Raw genomic sequence first — 19,607 nt, 5'->3', positions numbered from 1 at the left:
GCTGGCAGCCTCCCTAAGCCTTTCCAGGTTCTGGACTCACGATGCTACTGAAAGAAATGTCATTCAGTATGAGTTTCTATTATAAATGTTAATAAAACTCAAACTAAAATAAAAGCAAAGAAACATGTCACCAGAGCTATCTTATTAACAATAATACTACATGGGCTGACAGCATCTGCTTGGATTCTGAAAGGGTGTTTGTTATATTCATGTCCTATTGTTTTATCCTATTGTGCGGAATCCCCAGCACTCAGACAAAAACACAAATGTTAGACTCCTCACCCCTCAAGGAGGCTGAGGAACCAGAGTGCAGGGCAAGCGACACGAAGAAACACTTTGTTTGCCAATGTCAAAAATCTACAAGGCATCAAAAACCTATGCTGACCTTGAGTGGAGCTGGGAGGGAACATCTTTGCTCATCCAGACGACTCCCCTGGAAATACAGAGACAGAGATAGTAAAACTTCACATAGCAGCAGATCTGTTTCCTGTTTTCACCACCTCACTGGCCAAGGATCTCCTCAAATACCCCAAAGGTTACATATTTGAGACAATCCTTCATTGCCCTCCCTCCCAACCACTGCTTTAAGAGATGCTATGGGGTGTGTGTGACATTATCTGATTAAAATAGACCATTGTTATACACTTGGAACAAATCTTATACAAAGAATGTCATGTACAGTGTCAATGGAAAAGTTATGATTTGCTGAATCGGATTATCCCATTTGTACGTGTATATCATTTTTGTATTTGAAGCTGTGAGTATTGGCTATGTTACAGTATTTCAAGTATAGAATCATAGTACACTAGAACTGGAAGGGAACTCAGGAGGTCATCAAGGCCTGTCCCCGCCATCAAGGCAAGATCAAATACCATCCAGACCATCCCTATCGGATGTCTATCTAACCTGCTTTTAACTATCTCCAGCGATAGAGATTTCACAACCTCCCTAGGCAATTTATTCCAATGTTTGACCACCCTGACCATCAGGAAGTTTTTCCCAATGTCCAACCTAAACTTTCCTTGCTGCAGTTTAAGCCCATTGCTTTTTGTCCTATCTTTCAGTCCTTGCCCAGTTCTTTCAGTCTTCCCTCATACCTCATGTTCTCTAGACCTTTAGTCATTCTTATTGCTCTTCTCTGGACCTTTTCCAATTTCTCCACATCCTTCTTGAAACGTGGTGCCAAAAATTGTACACAATACTCCAGTTGAGGCCTAATCAGCGCAGAGTGGAAGAATGACTTCTCTTGTCTTGCTGATAAACACTCCTGTTAATGCATCCCAGAATCGTGTTTGCTTTTTTTGCAACAGCATCACACTGATGACTCATATTAGCTTGTGGTCCCCTTTGACCCCCTAGCTCCCTTTGCACAGTACTCCTTCCTAGACAGTCGCTTCCCATTCTGTATTTGTGAAACTGATTATTCCTTCCTAAATTGAGTGCTTCGTATTTGTCCTTATTACAGTTCATCCTATTTACCTTCGACCATTTCTCCAGTTTGTCCAGATCACTTTGAATTATGACCCTATCCCCCAAAGCAATTGCAATCCCTCCCAACTTGGCATCATCTGTAAACTTAATAAGCATACTGTATGCCAATATCTAAATCACTGATGAAGATATTGAACAGAACTGGTCCCAAAACAGACCCCTGTGGAACCCCACTTGTTATGCACTTCCAACATGATTGTGAACTATTAATACTTGCACTCTGAGTACACTCATGTATCTGACGAAGTGGGTCTTTGCCCATGAAAACTTATGCTTCGAAATATCTTTTAGTCTATTAGGTGCCATAGGACTTCTTGTTGTTTTTCAAGGTACAGATTAACTCGGCTACCCCTCTGATACTTATCTCTGAGAATGGTTATCCAGCCAGTTATACACCCACCTTCAGTAGCCCCATCTAAGTTGTATTTGCCCAGTTTATTTATAAGAAGATCATGCAAAACCGTAACTAATGCCTTACTGAAGTCTAGGTATACCACATCTACCGCTTCTCCCTTATCCACAAGGCTTGTTATCCTATCAAAGAAAAATATCAGAGTGGTTTGGCGTGATTTCGTTCTTTACAAATCTATGCTGGCTGTTACCTATCACCTTATTTTCTTCCAGATGTTTGCAGATAAATTCCTTAATTACTCAATCTATTATCTTTTCTGGCACAGAAGTTAAACTGTCTGCTCTGTAATTTCCTGGGTTGCTCTTATTCCCCTTTTTACAGATGAGCACGATCTTTGCCCTTTTGCAGTCCTCTAGAAGCTCTCCAGACATCCATGACTTTTCAAAGATGATAGCTAAAGGCTCCAACATCTCCTCTATCAGCTCCTTGAGTATTTTAGGATGAGCTTCATCAGGCCCTTTTCTAAGTAATTTTTAACTTGTTCTTTTTTATTTTATCTTCTAAACTTCCTTCCCACTAGTATTCACTCTGTCAAGCATTCTTTCATCAGACTTCTTGGTGAGGAGCAAAACAAAGAAGTCATTAAGCACCTCTGCCATTTCCAAGTTTTCTGATAATGTGTCTCCCTCCTCATTAACAGTGGGCCTACCCTGTCCTTGGTCTTCCTCTTGCTTCTAATATATTTACAGACCTTCTTCTTTTTACCCTTTATGTTTCTAGCTAGTCTGAGCTCATTTTGTGCCTTTGCCTCTCTAATCTTACCCCTGCATACCTGTATTCTTTGTTTATATTCATCCTTTGTAATTTGTCCTAGTTTCCACTTTTATATGACACTTTTTGTTTTTGAGATCATGCAAAATCTCCTGGTTAAGCCAAGGTGGTCTTTTTCCATACTTTCTGTCTTTCCTGCACAGTGGAATAACTTATTCTTGGGCCCTTAATAATGTCTCTTTGAAAAATAGCCAACTCTCTTCAGTTGTTTTTTCCTGTTAGTCTTGCTTCCCATGGGACCTTACCTACTAGCTTTCTGAGTTTACCAAAATCTGCCTTCCTGAAAACGATTGTCTCTATTTGCTCTGTTTTGCTCACTTTTGTCTGTTTTGCAGTTCTCCCTTCGACCATCGCTTAGAATCATGATTTCACAGCCACTTTCTCCCAAGTTGCCTTCTGCTTTCAAATTCTCAACCAGTTCCTCCCTATTTGTTAAAATCAAGTCTAGAACAGCTTCCCTCCTGGTAGCTTTTTCAACCTCCTGATACAAAAATTTGTCTTCAAGGCAGTCCAAGAACTTATCTGTGACTCTCTGGGTTAATTTCCCAACACATGTCCGGATAGCGAAAGCCCCCCATTACCACCAAATACTGCGCTTTGGATGATTTTGCTAGTTGCTTAGAAAATGCCCCATCCACCTCCTATATCAGGGTGGGTGGCCTGTAGTAGACCATTAGCATGATATCACCCTTGTTTTTTTCCCCCTTTTTTCCTAAATGTCCATCTCCACCTCAGTCCAGGTGTGCATATTTTTAACATACAAGCACTCTTGGGGTAACACCCAAGTTTGTGTCCAGTCTAGCCAGCACATTGTGAAAGGACCATTCAACTGGATGACCCATCAAAGAATATTTAGCTCCCACAATGGCTCCTCCTGTGTATGTTGTAGCCAGATTATGGATGAATGGCTCCAGCTATCAAAGCATACAAGGGTATGTTACTTGCTCATATGACTCACTACTTATCTTGTACCTGTACTTTTCCACAAACAAAGATGGAGAACTTTTCCTTCCACAGGGGAGAAAGTTTAAAAACAAACCCTGAATACGGCTTTTGCCTCTCTCCTGCAGTGCCCTTTGGACTCTGGACTTACCCTAACAGGAGCATTACAACCAATGGATTGAGGACCTTGCAGTCTTTCGGAAGTTACCAGAGACTGTACAAGCCAGCATTTTATTCTGTCACTGCATCAAACCCGGTCCAGAAACTCTGCAATGAATGCATGAATTTGATTCCGTTAAGCATTTTATCTCTGTCCTCTTTCTCTTCTCTTCTCTTCTAAAGAAACTTAGCCCACCAAAAGGTCAGATATTTCGAGTTGAAACTTTACATGATCCCTACTTCCACTCCAGTGCAGCAGTTCTGGTCCTAGACCAGAGACATGCACTCCCAGCCACCTTCTCTCACCTCTAACTATTCATCCCCGCCACCTGCCTTGCCTCCCACGCTAAACAAATCAGAAGAGGGAAAAACAAAGCCAAAGAATGGAGTTCAAAACTTTCTTTCCTCTCCCATCAAGACTTTGCCAGGCTGGCATCTCTTTGACACAAGGACTGCCTCAGAGTTCATGGAATCACAGAAGATTAGAGTTTGGAAGACACCTCAAATGGTCATCCAGTCCAACCCACTGCTCAAAGCAGGGCCACCCAACTAAATCATACCCCCCACAAGGGCTTTGTCAAGCCTGGCCTTAAAAACCTCTAAAGATGGAGATTCCATCACCTCTCTAGGTAACACATTCCAGTGCTTCACCACCCTCCTGGTGAAATAGTTTTTTCCTAATATACAACTGAGGCCTCCCTCACTACAATGTGAAACCATTACTCCTTGCTCTGTCACTTGCCACAACTGAGAACAGCCTGGTTCCATCCTCTTTGGAGTATCACTTCAGGAAGTTGAAGGCTGCTATCCCCCATCCCACATGCTTCTCTTCTGCACACTAAAGAAGCCCAGTTCCCCCATGCTTCCCAGTGTGCATTACTTTGCATCTATCAACATTTTATTTCCTCTCCCACTTTATTGCCCAGTCACCTAGCTTTGGGAGATCCTTTTGAAGCTCTTCAACAGTGTGCTGTGGACTTAACCGTCTTGAGTAATTTTGTATCATCTGGAAATGCTGCTAGCCCACTGATTATTGCACTGTCCTGATCATGTATGAATATGTTAACTAGGACTGGTCCCAGTGCAGATATGAGAGCTTGCATTGTTTGAAGAGCTTCTGGTGAGGTGCCTTGTTAAAGGCTTTCTGAAAAAAAAACCTGTGGAACTCCTTGCCAGAGGAGACTGTGAAGGCTCAGCTATAACCGAATTTAAGAAAGAGCTAGATAAATTCACAGAGGTTAGGTCCATAAAAGGCTATTAGCCAAGGGTGGGAATGGTGTCCCTGGCCTTTGATTGTTAGAGGCTGGAGATGGACGGCAGGAAACAAAGCGCTTGATCATTGTCTTCAGTCCACCCTCTCTGGGGCACCTGGTACCGGCCACTGCTGGCAGACAGGCTACTGGGATGGATGGACCTTTGGTCTGACCCAGTATGGCCATTCTTATGTTCTTAACTGTGTACAGTATATCCATTGGATCCTGCTTGTCCACACACTTGTTTATCCCCTCAAAGAATTCTTGCGGAGTGCTGAGGCATGATCTTCCTTCACAAAAACCACTGTGACTCTCCATAACAAATTATGTTCAAAGTATGTGCTTGACAATTCTCTTCTTTACTATACAGGTTGAACCTCTCTAATGTGGAACTCTCTAATCCAGCAACATCCATAATCTGGCATGAGTTTACTTAGCCAGACAACCACTTAGCATGGGTGTACCCACATTTCCCATGGTCCCATAAAGTTGGTTTCCAGCGACAAGGCCTGGCTCTCAGTGTTCAGTGCTGTTATTTAGCTGTAATTTATCACGAAATGTCTTCTAACAGCCCAGTAAGCACTGGAAGTGTTGGTAAAACTGCAAGAAAATATTGACCTCCCATCATCCAGCACTGGTCAGGTCCCAAGGGTGCTGACTTAGAGAGGTTCAACCTGTAGTTTCAATCAACTTGCCTGATGCTGAATGTCAGAGACCATATGTCAGAGGGAGACATACATAGTTTCTTCTAGTGGTATACAGGCAAAGAAAATCACAACTGTGCCACCAAACTCACATAATCTAAAAAAGGAAAAAGGAAAAAGAAAAATATACACCAAAATGCCAAAGGTGATGAATGACCCAACTTTAACACAGATGTTTCTGGGACAAGCCCAATTTCCCTTCTCTCTAGACATTCTTAGCTGGCTAATTGCTTCTAGGTATATCAGAATGACATTAGGAAGTACTTGACCATGGAGAAGATGGTGGTTTTGAAGGTGAGCTCTAGGAAAGTGCTCATGTATAAGGAGCAGTGTGGAAGAAGACATGAAGATTGTTGTGAGAAGAGAGGACAGGATTATGCAGGTTCTGGAAAGTAAGACTGAAATCAGATTTACTTGCTTATACTCCTGTCAACCCCACAGAGCCAGCACAGGTTAGAGACCATGAACTGGAGTTTATCCTACCTGTGTATTAGCCATGGAATTAGCTACAAGTTTCATCTGTGCAAATTCATTGAAGAGAGTTGAGTCACAGAGGTATCACTCATGGCAGGCTTTTCTGGCAGAACTTTTACTGCTAGTGATGATGTTTGAAATGGAAAATGAAGCTAAGTTTCATTCTCACAGCCCAGAGGGAATTTTTCAGTTAAAACAACAACATTTCACTTGTAAAATGAGCACATGTAATGGGATGTGGCCAAGTTAATTTTCATCCAGGGAATTACACTAAGAGGACATTAAGACTGTGTAAGCGCTCAGTCATCAGGAAACACTAAAGTGGAGATCAGACATGCACCCATAGGCTTCCCTTTTATGCTATTTTTCATATACCATATACTATATACACATTATTTTTACAGTCTATAATATTTACAGTTATATACAATGTATTATGTTTTGAACTCTTGCTTAATTGCACTAATTTAATTGCCATAATAGTAGAATTTATCTTTATAAATTTGGATCCCAGTTGCGTACTGATGGAAATGGACTTGGCCCCATTGATTCAGTGGAGCAGCGCCCATTTATCTGTAAAAACTTTTAGTCTCCATAATTTTTACTGATAGTACCCTTCTCTCTACTGGGCATATTGTACTAGCAGTCAGCCACAGCCATAAACTTTCTTTCCAATCACCAGTACAGCTGCTTGAAATATTTTTTAAAGTTAAAATGCCAAAATTACTTTTGAAGGGTTTGAAATGAACCCATTTTCCATTTTTGTAAAGTTTCTCTTCTGATGGTTTGCTTTATTTGCCGGTTCAATTTTTTAAATCTTCATGGGATTTTCAGCAGTGCCTACTTGTGCTCCCTAAATCTCTTGGGTGCTTTCAAAAAGACAAACCTCAATTTTCAAAAGCTAACTGGGGAGGAAGGAAAAGAGAACAGGAAGAAAATAAAAGAGGGTAAAAAGGAAAGAAAAAATGTTCAAAAAAGAAATAGTGAAAACTTGAACAAAAAGCTGTCAATTTTGCTAGATTTTAATTTTAACAAGGTAATTTTTCTATTAAAAAAGCTTTTTGTTCAAAAAAAATCTACCAGCTGTAACCAGCAACATATCTTTTCTTTGTACAGGGAATATGGCAATTAATTACCATGCTAATTTAGCTACACACACACACACAGAGAGAGAAGTCTTCATTACATACAACAAAGAAGCTAATTTAGCTGCAAAATACCACAAATTCTCACCAGCTGTATGTGTTGTTTTACACAATCTCTTGCACACAAGTCTAACAACTGTGGATAACAACCCCTTTATAAGGGCTACACCCTAGGCAGCCACTAATGTGCTAGGATGTTCTCTTCCTACAACATTTAGGAGACTGGCAGAAGGGGAACTCCACACTCTAAAAATGCACTTGAGTTCGAAAGAGAGCTCTGTTCTTCCTTCCAACACAGAGTCACATAAGACTGCACTCACGGACAGCACGTCTTCTTACAGCTATGAGAAACTCCCCTGCAAACTACATTGTGCCATTTCAATTTTTTTTTCTCCCCACTCTGGCTGAAGTGGGAATTGAACCTTTTCTCCCATATCCCCAGCAAGTGCAACCACGGAAATTGGGTATGATGGATAGTGACCTCCGCCCCCAGCCATTTTGCATTGCATGCGGCAAGCCAAGTTATGGGCTGCTAACTCCACTGCTAAGCTCCTACCTTCAGGCTGCAGGTAGGGTTGGTAACTTTCTAACCACACAAACCAAAACACCCTTGTCTCCCCCGGCCCTGCGCCTTTGCCACTGTGCTGCTCCTGCCCTGCTTTGGCAAGGCCCTGCCCCTGGACCTGGGGGCACTGAGAGCAGCTGGGGGGAGAGGGGCCAGTGCAGTGAGGAGGATGGACATGGGAGCAGATGGGGGTAGTGGGTTGGGGAGGGTCCTATGGTGATGGTAGCTGGGGGAAGGGGCGGCAAAAGGTGGGGAGGAGGGTCCCGGGGATATGAGGTCATTGCTCTGCAGGGAGCTATGGTGACTCGTGGTGACAGAGGTATGAAGTAGTGGGATCCTTAACCACATTGTCCACACCCCACTGCCTTGTGGGTTATCCTGGGAAGGAGTAAGGCTAAGGGAGTAAACCCTGACAGAAAATCTGTAGTGGAGTCCGAAGGCGGTTCGGTGTCAACTTCTGGCACTGTCCCGGCAACTCCTGCAGCTGAGCTGGTACCAGACGTGGAGGTTATCTTCTCCTTTGGACTATATCAGTAAAGCCGAGAGGGGGACACTGGTGTCTGGGCAGCCCAGTGTCTCCATAATAAGTGCCCAGGCTTGCACCCGGAGAGGTACTCCGGCATCGCTGAACAGCGTTGCGTCAACACGGGAGGCAACAGATACTGGTTATAAGCTCTTGCTCGATGGGCGTAGAGAACGAGCACCAGGGGTTGCCTTCAACGGTGGGAGAGATCCTCGCATCTCACTGGACGGTCACCACCCACCTCAAGCTGGGCAGCCCCCAGCCAATAGGGTACTGTCCCGCCACAGTTCACCTGCCTCGCTGGGTGCGTGAGGCTTATGGTTCCTGAACCTGACAAGTGACTGAAATTTTGGGCACCAGGCAAACCAATAAGAAAATCAACAAGAAATGAGAAACATCAACAATTTAAGCTTGCTTGCTCGAATGTATGGACCATGCTGACCAGCTTCACTGAAGATCTTCAGGCCATCAGTGACACCCGTAAGACCGCTGTCATCAATGAGGAACTGAAGAGGCTCTGAGTTGATATCGCTGCACTGCAAGAGACGCGACTCGCAGATTCGGGATCTCTAAAGGAAAAGGACTACACCTTTTTCTGGCAAGGTAAAGCCCAAGAAGAACCCAGAGACCATGGTGTTGGCTTTGCTGTCAGAAACACCCTTCTACAAATGGTAGATTTAGTCATGGGCGGATCAGAAAGACTTCTTCGGATCACGCTTCAAACTTGCGCCAGTCCCATCCACCTGATCAGCGCTTATGCTCCAACCCTGTACGCCACACCAGAAGTAAAAGACAAGCTCTATGACATGCTTAGTGCTGCTGTAGCGCAAATACCTGCTCATGAACAACTGTACCTCTTGGGTGACTTCAATGCAAGAGTTGGAGCTGATTGGGCCTCATGGCCTTCCTGCTTAGGACACTTCGGTGTGGGAAAAATGAATGACAATGGACAGCGTCTCCTTGAACTGTGCACGTACCACAATCTGGGCATCACAAACACATTCTTCCAAACGAAGCCACAGCACAGAGTGTCATGGAGACACCCACGCTCGAAGCACTGGCATCAACTAGACGTGGTCATCACTAGGTGTAATAACCTCAAAAACGTCCTTCTGACACGCAGCTATCATAGTGCTGACTGTGATACAGATCACTCGCTAGTTTGCTCCAAGCTCAAGCTTAGACCCAAGAAGCTGTACCGCTCTAAACCTGCTGGAAGGCCCCACATTGACGCCAGAAAGACAGCAAACTCGGAGAAAGCTGAAAAGTTCAGAGAGACCCTCCGGGAAAATCTGTGCAGCAGCCCTGGGGGCGCCGATGTGACATCCAAATGGCAACATCTGAGGGATACAGTTTACAACACGGCCTTGTCGGTGTTTGGAAGAAGTGCTTGAAACACGAACGACTGGTTCGACGCTAACTCCGATGAGATGATTCCAGTCATTGAAAAGAAGCGTGCTGCACTCCTGGAGTACAAACGCTCACTGAGCCAGAGTACCCAGCAAGCACTTAGAGCGGCCAGAAGAACAGTACAGCAGACAGCCAGGCTCTGTGCCAACAACCACTGGCTCCAGCTATGCAGCAGCATCCAGACCTGTGCTGACTTTGGTAATCTCAGAGGAGTGTACGAGGGTATGAGGAAGGCATTAGGACCCACCCAAAACAAGATGGAACCTCTGAAATCCAAATCTGGTGAAGTAATCGCTGACAAAGCCAAACAGATGGAGCGCTGGGTTGAGCACTACTCCAAGCTGTACTCACGCGAGAACATTGTGGTTGACGCAGCCCTCGATGCCGTCGAGCTCCTACCAGTAATGGACAAACTGGATCAAGAACCGACTGTGGATGAACTGAAGAGAGCCATCAAGAGCATTGCAGCAGGAAAGGCCCCTGGTCAGGATGGTATACCACCAGAGGTAATCAAATGTGCCGCGGACACACTCCTGGAACCCCTATATGAGCTACTGTGCCTGTGCTGGAAAGAGGGCGAGGTTCCACAGGATATGCGTGACGCTAACATTGTAACATTGTATAAGAACAAAGGAGACAGAAGCGACTGCAACAACTACCGTGGAATCTCCCTCCTAAGCATCACTGGTAAACTGTTCACTCGCGTCATCCTTGGCAGACTCCAGAAGATTGCTAAGAGGGAGTACCCCGAATCGCAGTGCGGATTCCGCACAGAGAGGTCTACCGTCGACATGGTCTTCTCTCTAAGGCAGCTGCAGGAGAAGTGCAGGGAGCAGAGGAAGCCACTCTACATAGCCTTCATCAACCTGACCAAGGCCTTTGACTTGGTCAGCAGGCATGGACTGTTCAAACTGCTCCACAAGATAGGCTGTCCGCCACAGTTATTCAAGATGATCCAGTCGTTCCACAAAGACATGACAGGAACCATCCAATATGACGGTGCATTATCGGATGCTTTCAGAATCAGGAGCGGCGTCAAACAAGGATGCATGCTTGCTTCGACATTGTTCGGGATCTTCTTCGCACTCCTCCTGAAGCATGCCTTTGGATCTTCAACAGAGGGCATCTTGCTGCACACAAGATCTGATGGGAAACTGTTTAACCTTGGAAGGCAGAAAGCTAAGTCTAAGGTGCAAGAAGTCCTCATCAGAGACATGTTGTTCACAGACGATGCTGCTGAAGTGTCTCACACAGAAGATCAGCTTCAAAAACTGCTGGATCAGTTCTCCAAAGCGTGCAAGGACTTTGGGCTTACCATCAGCCTAAAGAAGACAAACGTACTCGGTCAGGATGTTGCTGAATCCCCATCAATCAGCATTGACAACTATACGTTAGAGGTCGTCCACGAGTTCGTTTACCTCGGGTCCACCATCACTGACACCCTGTCGTTGGACACTGAGCTAAATAGGAGGATCGGAAAAACGGCCACAACTCTGTCCAGACTCAGCGAGAGAGTGTGGAATAACAACAAGCTGTACACTCACACCAAAATGCAAGTCTACAGAGCCTGCATCCTCAGCACCCTCCTTTATGGCAGCGAGACTTGGACCCTGTATGCCCGTCAGGAAAAGAGGCTGAACGTCTTCCACTTGAGCTGCCTCAGGCGCATCCTTAGAATATCATGGAAGGACAGAGTGACCAACACCGCCATCCTCGAGCAAGCTGGAATCCCAGCCATGCACACCCTCCTCAGGCAGCGTCGACTCCGCTGGCTTGGCCACGTCCACAGGATGAATGATGGAGGATTCCAAAAGACATTCTGTATGGTGAGCTAGCCTCTGGCAAAAGACCTCCCGGATGCCCCCAGTTGCACTACAAAGATGTCTGCAAGAGAGACCTCAGATAGGTAGACATCGAGCTGGACAACTGGGAAGAACTAGCAGACGACCGCAGCAGTTGGAGGCAGGGGTTACACAAGGGCCTTCAGAAGGGCAAGATGAAGATCAGACAGCTGGCAGAGGAGAAGCGAGCGCACAGAAAGCACACTAAGGACTTGCCAGACACCCACCACATCTGCAAGAGATGCAGCAAGGACTGTCACTCTCGTGTGGGTCTTCATAGTCACAGTAGACGCTGTAAATGACGTCCTCAATTTAAACTATAAAAGGCGCGATCCATAGTCTGTGCAGACTGAAGGATGCCTACTAAAGTGAAAAAAAAAAAAGCCCCTGCTCACCCAGCTGGGACAGGGGGTGGGGGCTCCAGCTGAAGGTGCAGGCTCTGGGGTGGTGACAGAAATGAGGGGTTCAGGTTGCAGGAGGGGGCTCTGAAATAGGCCAGGGGTTAGGGTGTGGACTCTGTGGTAGGGTCAGCAATGAAGGGGTTGAGATTCAGGAGGAGCCTGGGAGATGGACAGGAGGGGTTTAGAGTGTGGAAAGGGGCTCTGCACTAAGGCAGGAGGTTGGGGTGTGGGTTCCTGGGATGGAGCCAGAAATGTGTAATTCAGGGAGTGGGAGAGGGCTCCAACCTGGGACAGCAGTGCAGGGGGATGGAGGGTGTGAGGTCTGGTAGGGAGTTTGGGTTGGGGGGGTTCCAGTCAGAGGTAGGAAGGATGTTGGGAAGAGGGGTGCATGTGTAGCCAGACAACCCCCGCCCCTTTTGCTCTACTCCATCTTGCCTTCCCTTGGTGCTTCAGAGCATTAAAGGGTTAAAAGGAATAGCCCAGCCCTGGAATGCCCGAGAGTGCAGATGGGCTTATCTTAGCCCTGGTCTTTGAAGCTCCCGGAGCAAAGCTGAGAACAATGGGCTAATTAACAGCCAGGCCTCGGACTGCCCTGGGCTAATTACCATCAGTTGATTTGCCAGGACACTTGTCCCAGACAGGAGGAAAATCTCCCAGCCCATTAAGACACAAATGCCCCAATTGTCTCTACCTCACAGGTGTGAACTACGCCCTTGAACTCCCTGTGAGAACCTGCATCAGACAGTCTAATTCAACTGGCGTTTTTTTTAAAACCAAGGAAGAAGCCTACATGACCCAATGGGTATAAAATAAGGGTCCGGCAGACCCCTATTTGGGCTCCAATCATCTTTCCTGCCAGACAGGAGGGTGGGGGTCTCCCCAGGTCCCGGGGATGCCCGACTCCTGGAAAAAAAGGGACAAAGGACTTCTTCCCAAGGGACTGAGAGGAAACTGGCCAAGCCACGTTAGTAATGCAGGGGTAAGAATAAGATCTGCTAGGTATTTTACTTTTCATTTCTTTTTGCGCACATTCAACAAGTATAGATCTATGAATTCAACAGGTATAGATCTATGAATTAGAGTGTATGCGAGCTATTTGTAATCAAAGTATAAACCTTGTAACAATTGTAACCACAAGAGCTTAACTCCTAGGTAACAAATAAAGCAACATTGTAACCGTAAGAGATTAACTTGTTAGATAAATAAACAAAGTAATTGATTAAGTGGTAACCTGACTCCTCCTGTTACTGTGCAAACCGGAACACAAAACAAAGAACCCAGCTGCTTTTCAGCAGCTCTCAGCCTGGTCACTAGTGAACTCTGCCCTGGCATATTATCATATTAATACAAGGGCATAGTGGCATCTCACCTGACCATCGGCTAACAGAAACTGGCGTAGTCGAATTGCAGGATTTGCGATATCGGTTTATAACACAGCAACATGAAGCCAGGCGTGATCAGCACTGATTTCAGTAAGGTAGAAAAGAGTTTTGCCCAGGAAGGTTGGGGTGACCCAAAGTGGGATAAGGAGATGTTGGAAAAGAACTGGGGTGATGTAGAGGAACTGTGGTCACAGTTCTGTGTGTGGAGGAATGCTTGTAAGTTGAAGAAAGGGAAAGGGAAAGGAGCCTGTATCCGGCTGTTAAAGAGTGCCCAGCAGGCGGCATGCCGGAGTCACAGGGAAGTAGAAACAGAGCTGGAAAGAGTGCAGAGGGAGAGAGATGAGTTGCAGCAGCGATGCCAGAATTTAGATACCCGGGCACGCCTGCTGAGTAGGGATGTGTGCCAACTAGAGGAGCATCTTGTTCCTCTGGTAAAGAAGGGAGGAACAGAGCAGAGAGCAAAGCTAGAGAGCAAATCTAGGTGCATTAATAGAGCCAAAGTAGAGGCTGCTCTCTGGCTAGACCCAGAGGAGTGGGATGGGGACATTTGGAATTCCTCAGAGGACGAGTATTCCAGCAATCTCTCTCATGCGATAGAGAAGACCCCCATTCGCATGAGACCTGTTGTTACTTATCAGAAGGATCTCACTGCTGAAGAGGAGGAGGCTGGGGGGAATGAAACTGACAGCAGTTCCTCCTCTGAGTGTGATAAGCTGAAACGGAAGCCAACCCAAATTACTACTCGGAGCTATGAGCCAGCCGAGCTGAGAAAGATTCAGGAAGAGTTTATTAAGAAGCCTGAGGAGGGAGTAATAGAGTGGCTAGTCAGAATATGGGATGCAGGAGCCGGCCATACGCAACTGTCCTCCCAAGAATGTGGAAGGGTTAATATGGGGGCAGGAGTATTCTTCACCACCAGAGAAAGGGAAGGTCCAAAGTCTATCTGGACTTTTGCCTGTAAATGGGCACGGGGAATTCACCCCTCTGATAGAGGTGAACCTACTAGCACCCCTTGGATCAATGGGGATGGACTTAAAGGAGCCCTACAGACCATATCCACGATGGCTATGCTTCGGGGTGATGGTCCTGGAAGGGGGGAAGAAGGGAGCCCATAGCCGTGTCTACACGTGCACACTACTTTGAAGTAGCGGCACTAACTTCGAAATAGCGCCCGTCACGGCTACACGTGCCGGGCGCTATTTCGAAGTTAACTTCGACATTAGGTGGCGAGACGTTGAAGTCGCTAACCCCATGAGGGGATAGGAATAGCGCCCTACTTCGACGTAGGGACCGTGTAGTCATTGCGCATCCCGCAACTTCGAAATAGTGGGGTCCGCCATGGCGGCCATCAGTTGAGGGGTTGAGAGATGCTCTCTCTCCAGCCCCTGCGGGGCTCTATAGTCACCGTGGGCAGCAGCCCTTAGCCCAGGGCTTCTGGCTGCTGCTGCGGCAGCTGGGGATCCATGCTGCAGGCACAGGGTCTGCAACCAGTTGTCGGCTCTGTGGATCTTGTGTTGTTTAGTGCAACTGTGTCTGGGAGGGGCCCTTTAAGGGAGCGGCTTGCTGTTGAGTCCGCCCTGTGACCCTGTCTGCAGCTGTGCCTGGCACCCTTATTTCGATGTGTGCTACTTTGGCGTGTAGACGTTCCCTCACAGCGCCTATTTCGATGTGGTGCCGCGCAACGTCGAAGTTGAACATCGACGTTGCCAGCCCTGGAGGACGTGTAGATGTTTCGATGTTGCTACATCGAAATAAGCTATTTCGATGTTGGCTTCACGTGTAGACGTAGCCCATGGGAGCAGATAATTGTAACAGCAGATTTACAACCCATAATTAAAGGAGCTCCCGGATTTTATAAAGCCCTAGCAGTAGCTGAGAGAAATCATGCTCAGAATAACCAGATTACCTATCAGACCTTACTTGGGAATATGCTTAAAGACCTACGAGAATGTGGGGAGATGAGATAACACCACAGGCATTACAACCCAAAGCTAAGGTACGGAGCCTGACAGGAGATTCCAGGGGTGAGGAAGGAGGCTTTAAGCCCAAGCGAGAAATAACCCCAGAGGAAAAGAAACTGAGAACCAAATTGTGGAAGCAGTGTTTAGATCTGGGATACCCCAGAGACCTGCTGCATGGGATGCCAACTGGAAAGTTAAAAATCTTAGCAACCTCAAAGGGCATTGAGAGGGGGAAAACAGCAGTAATGCCTAGTGCTCCTCCCAGCTCAGACACCCCTTACTCACCACTGAGGCAGCAATTACATGAACTGGTGCCCATAATTGAAATTGACCAGGGAAACTGAATAGTGGGGATCAAACCTCTCTCTGCATAAATGAACTTAAACCAGCAGAGGAGGGAAGTACCAGCAATGACCCCTGGATCCTAGTAACAGTAAATGATAAAACTACTGTGTCTTTTCTAGTAGATACTGGAGCCCAATTGTCCATGGTTAAAAGAGAAAACTTTCTTGGTCCTCCACCTTCTGCTCAGAGAAATGTGCTAGTCACAGGGGTAAATGGCACTATTGTGTCCTATCCCCTGGTTAAAGTGAAATTGGATATTCCCTTGAATCCCTACAGACAGCCCCGGAATCATGAAGTAATACTTGGGAATGCTAATATCCTTGGCATGGATATTCTGAGGGGCAAGGAAGGAATCATTAATGGGGAAAGGTGGGCATTTGGAGCTGGCTGTAAACCTAGCACAACAGTTCTGGATGAGGGGAAAGCTCCCCTCTGTCATGTAAACCTGCTAGCCCAAGCTCCTCCCCTCCCCCCATCAGCTGTGACTAATGTAAAGCAGTATAATGTCCCAGCTGAAGCTGTGGCTCCTGTAACAGAATTGATTAAAGACCTAGAGAAACGGGGAATATTAATTCGGACACACTCCCCGTACAATTCAGCAGTGTGGCCAGTAAGGAAGCCTGATGGCAAATGGAGGCTCACGGTAGACTACCGCAAACTGAGTAGCAACACTGGACCCCTAACTGCAGCAGTTCCCAGTATAGTAGACATTGTGAATAACATACAAACCTGCAACAAACAGCGGCTAGCTGTACTGGATGTAAAAGACATGTTTTTCATGGTCCCCCTACAGCCTGCAGATCAGGACAGATTTGCTTTCACCTGGAAAGGCATCCAATATATTTTCACTAGGATTCCACAGGGATTCATACATTCACCCACAATATGCCACGGTGCATTATCAAAAGTCCTAGATGGTTTAACCATGCCACATAATGTCCAAACATTACAGTATATTGATGACATTTTGATTGGTGGGAATTCATGTGACAACGTACAGGAAGCCATGAACAGGGCAAAGACAGCTCTATAAAACCTTAGATTAGATTTACCTCTGGATAAGTGCCAAGGTCCCTCCCATGAGGTGAAATTCCTAGGCACTGTCTGGATGGGAGGGCGAAGGTCGGTGGCTGACGAAACTGTAAAGGAACTCAGCCAGGCACTGTCACCCGAGGACAAGGTTCAACTGAGACAGATTCTCGGAACTTTGGGGTTTTGGAGAAAACATGTGCCAAGCTTTGCTGTAATTGCCTGGCCACTATACAATCTGTTAAAGAAAAGTGCCACTTGGGAATGGACCTCCGCTCACGAGGAGGCATTAAGGCAATTGATAAGTGAAATTCATACTTATCAAGCCCTGGGTCCAATTCACCCCAATGCCCCATGTCATTTGTATCTTACTGTAGGAATCACAGGAATGTCTTATGCCCTATGGCAAGAGAGTGACACTGCACCCCAACGCCCCATTCAGTTTGGCTCAAAGTCATGGCAGGGGTCACAGGCAAATTACACTCCATATGAGAAAGTGCTCCTGGCAGCCTACACAGCTTTAAGGGAAACTGAGGAACTAACTCAAACTCGAAACATAACTATTCACACCCCTCTTCCAACCATTAAACCCATATTGGAAGGAAAGGAGCTACCACCAGGTGTGGCACAGAAAATGACAATTCAAAGGTGGGCACTGTATATACACCACAGGGTAGGTGGTGCAGACACTGCACAAAACCCCACCCTGATTAAAGAATCTTTATGGAAGGTGGGCATGCCTGAGGAATACCACCTACCCCCACAACCGTCTCCTATCCGAGACGCTGCTCCATTTAACCCCTCTCACCTTGAGGGAGTGTGGTTCACTGATGGGAGTGCTAAATTAGTTCAGGGAAAGTGGAAGGGAAAAGCTGCAGCAGTGTCAGCAGGTAACTCCACCACACCCTTAACTACTGAGATTGACGGCTCCGCCCAACTTGCAGAGCTGGTAGCAATTAAACTTGCTTGTGAAGCTGAGCCTCGCACTGTATACACTGACTCGTATGCTGTATGGGCAGGCGCCACCCAGTGGATAACTAACTGGAAGAATAGTAACTGGGAAATAGGAGGAAAGCCTGTATGGGGACTGGAATACTGGAAATGGCTTTATAATCATGCCACCCAGCAACCCCTAAGCATAGGACATGTGTCAGCCCACCAAAAGAATAGCACTCCAGCTGCACAGCTGAATAATCTGGCTGATGCAGCAGCCCAGATCTTTACCACCCAAGTAGATTGGGAACGCTTATACATCTGGTTACATGAAACTCTGGGACACACAGGGAGTGAGGAACTGGTACGGCAAGCCCATATCAGGGGGTGGCCCATTACCCACCAACAAGCCAGAGACTTGGTACAAGCCTGTGCCCTGTGTGCTGTAACCAGGAAACACATAACTGAAGGGCAGCGATTTGCCAGACTAAGAGATGGAAAGACACTATGGGCAACCTGGCAAGTTGATTATATTGGTCCACTACCCACCACAAGGCAAAGGTGGAAATACATCTTAACTGGGGTAGAAGTCATTTCAGGAATTGGTTTTGCTTACCCAACTCGATTAGCAACAGCACTGTCAACCATCATGGGACTAAACTGCCTAACAGCAATCGTCCCAGTACCCCGAGAAATCCAATCAGACAATGGCTCACACTTTAAAAATAAACTTGTGCAAGAGTGGGCCCTCCAGAAAGGAGTTCAATGGGTCTTTCACCTCCCGTACCGACCCCAATCCAACAGTATAATTGAACGATGGAATGGGCTACTAAAGCACCACCTACAGACCACAGACGGTACAGGGGAGAGCAGACCAGACACTATAGTGCAACGACTGAACAATCGGCAAACCCCTACGGGTAGCCCAATAAGTAAAGGATTTTTCCCTACAGGAAGAGCTTCTCTGACTCAAACACTGCTCAAGGATTCTAAGTATACACCTGGAGACACTGTTGTGATCAAACACCCTAGCCTGGGTACACAAACATGTGTCCTCCAGTCACACAGGGGAAAAGGTGTATGGACCACTTTGGACTCTGGAAAGGTGCCAATAACAATCACCGAGGCTTGGATTGTATCCAAGACCAGTTGAACTTGTGTTCTCTTCCAGCAGAGATAAAAGCAATTACTACTACAAACAGATATACCTCAAGGACTCTTATCTTATCTGTGTAGCAGACCTCAACCCAGACAACAGCATGACGCTCACGCTTATTATGGTGCTACTGGTAATCCCAGCGGTCTCCACCATACCCGAGCATCCCCTCAAGAATGCTATCCAGACCATCGCCTCTGCTGCTGGTGCCACAAACTGCTGGATGTGTACCCTGTTAAACTCCTCCACAGGATTGGGAGTCGAATTTGTTCCCTTAAACCTAAATGACTGTTGAAACAAGAGCGACATCTTCAGGTGGGGACCAGCCTGGTTTAATGACGGCAACAACCTTCAAAATGACTCTGGGGGGAAATCAAGGGGCAGCGCGGATACTGACAATCCACTGTATGGGGCCAGCCATTAGAATATGTAACTGGAACCTCTAAAGAAATATATCCTATTTGTTTTGAAAATGGTAATGGTACTGGACCTCACCTAGGGTGGCTGGAGAACCAGCAATGCACTCGCATTTTGGCTTTCAATAACAAACTGGGAATTTGGAATATTTATCCAAACTCAAGCAGTACAACCACTCAGGGACACTTAACCTGTTGGGGACTTCTTGTAAATGTCTCTCTTGGAGGTACACCTGTACATAACAATGTTACCATTGTTCCCCTGAATTTTAGCCAGTACCCCAAGGGGAAAAC

The 19,607-nt window shown here is 46.4% G+C and overlaps 1 protein-coding gene across 10 annotated transcripts in view; it reads right to left on the bottom strand.

Annotated features, from left to right (window-relative positions):
• The window catches only part of LOC142017172 (rap1 GTPase-activating protein 1-like), a 77,910-nt gene that overhangs the window by 43,913 nt on the left and 14,390 nt on the right, over positions 1–19,607 (bottom strand). For all 10 annotated transcript variants that reach the window (XM_075001875.1, XM_075001920.1, XM_075001942.1 and 7 more), the window contains one exon: positions 386–433. In XM_075001875.1, the coding sequence (XP_074857976.1) occupies positions 386–433 (48 nt within the window). The remainder of the gene's footprint in view (positions 1–385; positions 434–19,607) is intronic.

This window comes from Carettochelys insculpta, chromosome 1, assembly GCF_033958435.1.
Source record: "Carettochelys insculpta isolate YL-2023 chromosome 1, ASM3395843v1, whole genome shotgun sequence".
NCBI lineage: Eukaryota > Metazoa > Chordata > Testudines > Carettochelyidae > Carettochelys > Carettochelys insculpta.
The sequence above is the reverse complement of the archived record's forward strand: the minus strand, read 5'-3'. Positions and strand labels throughout refer to the sequence as shown.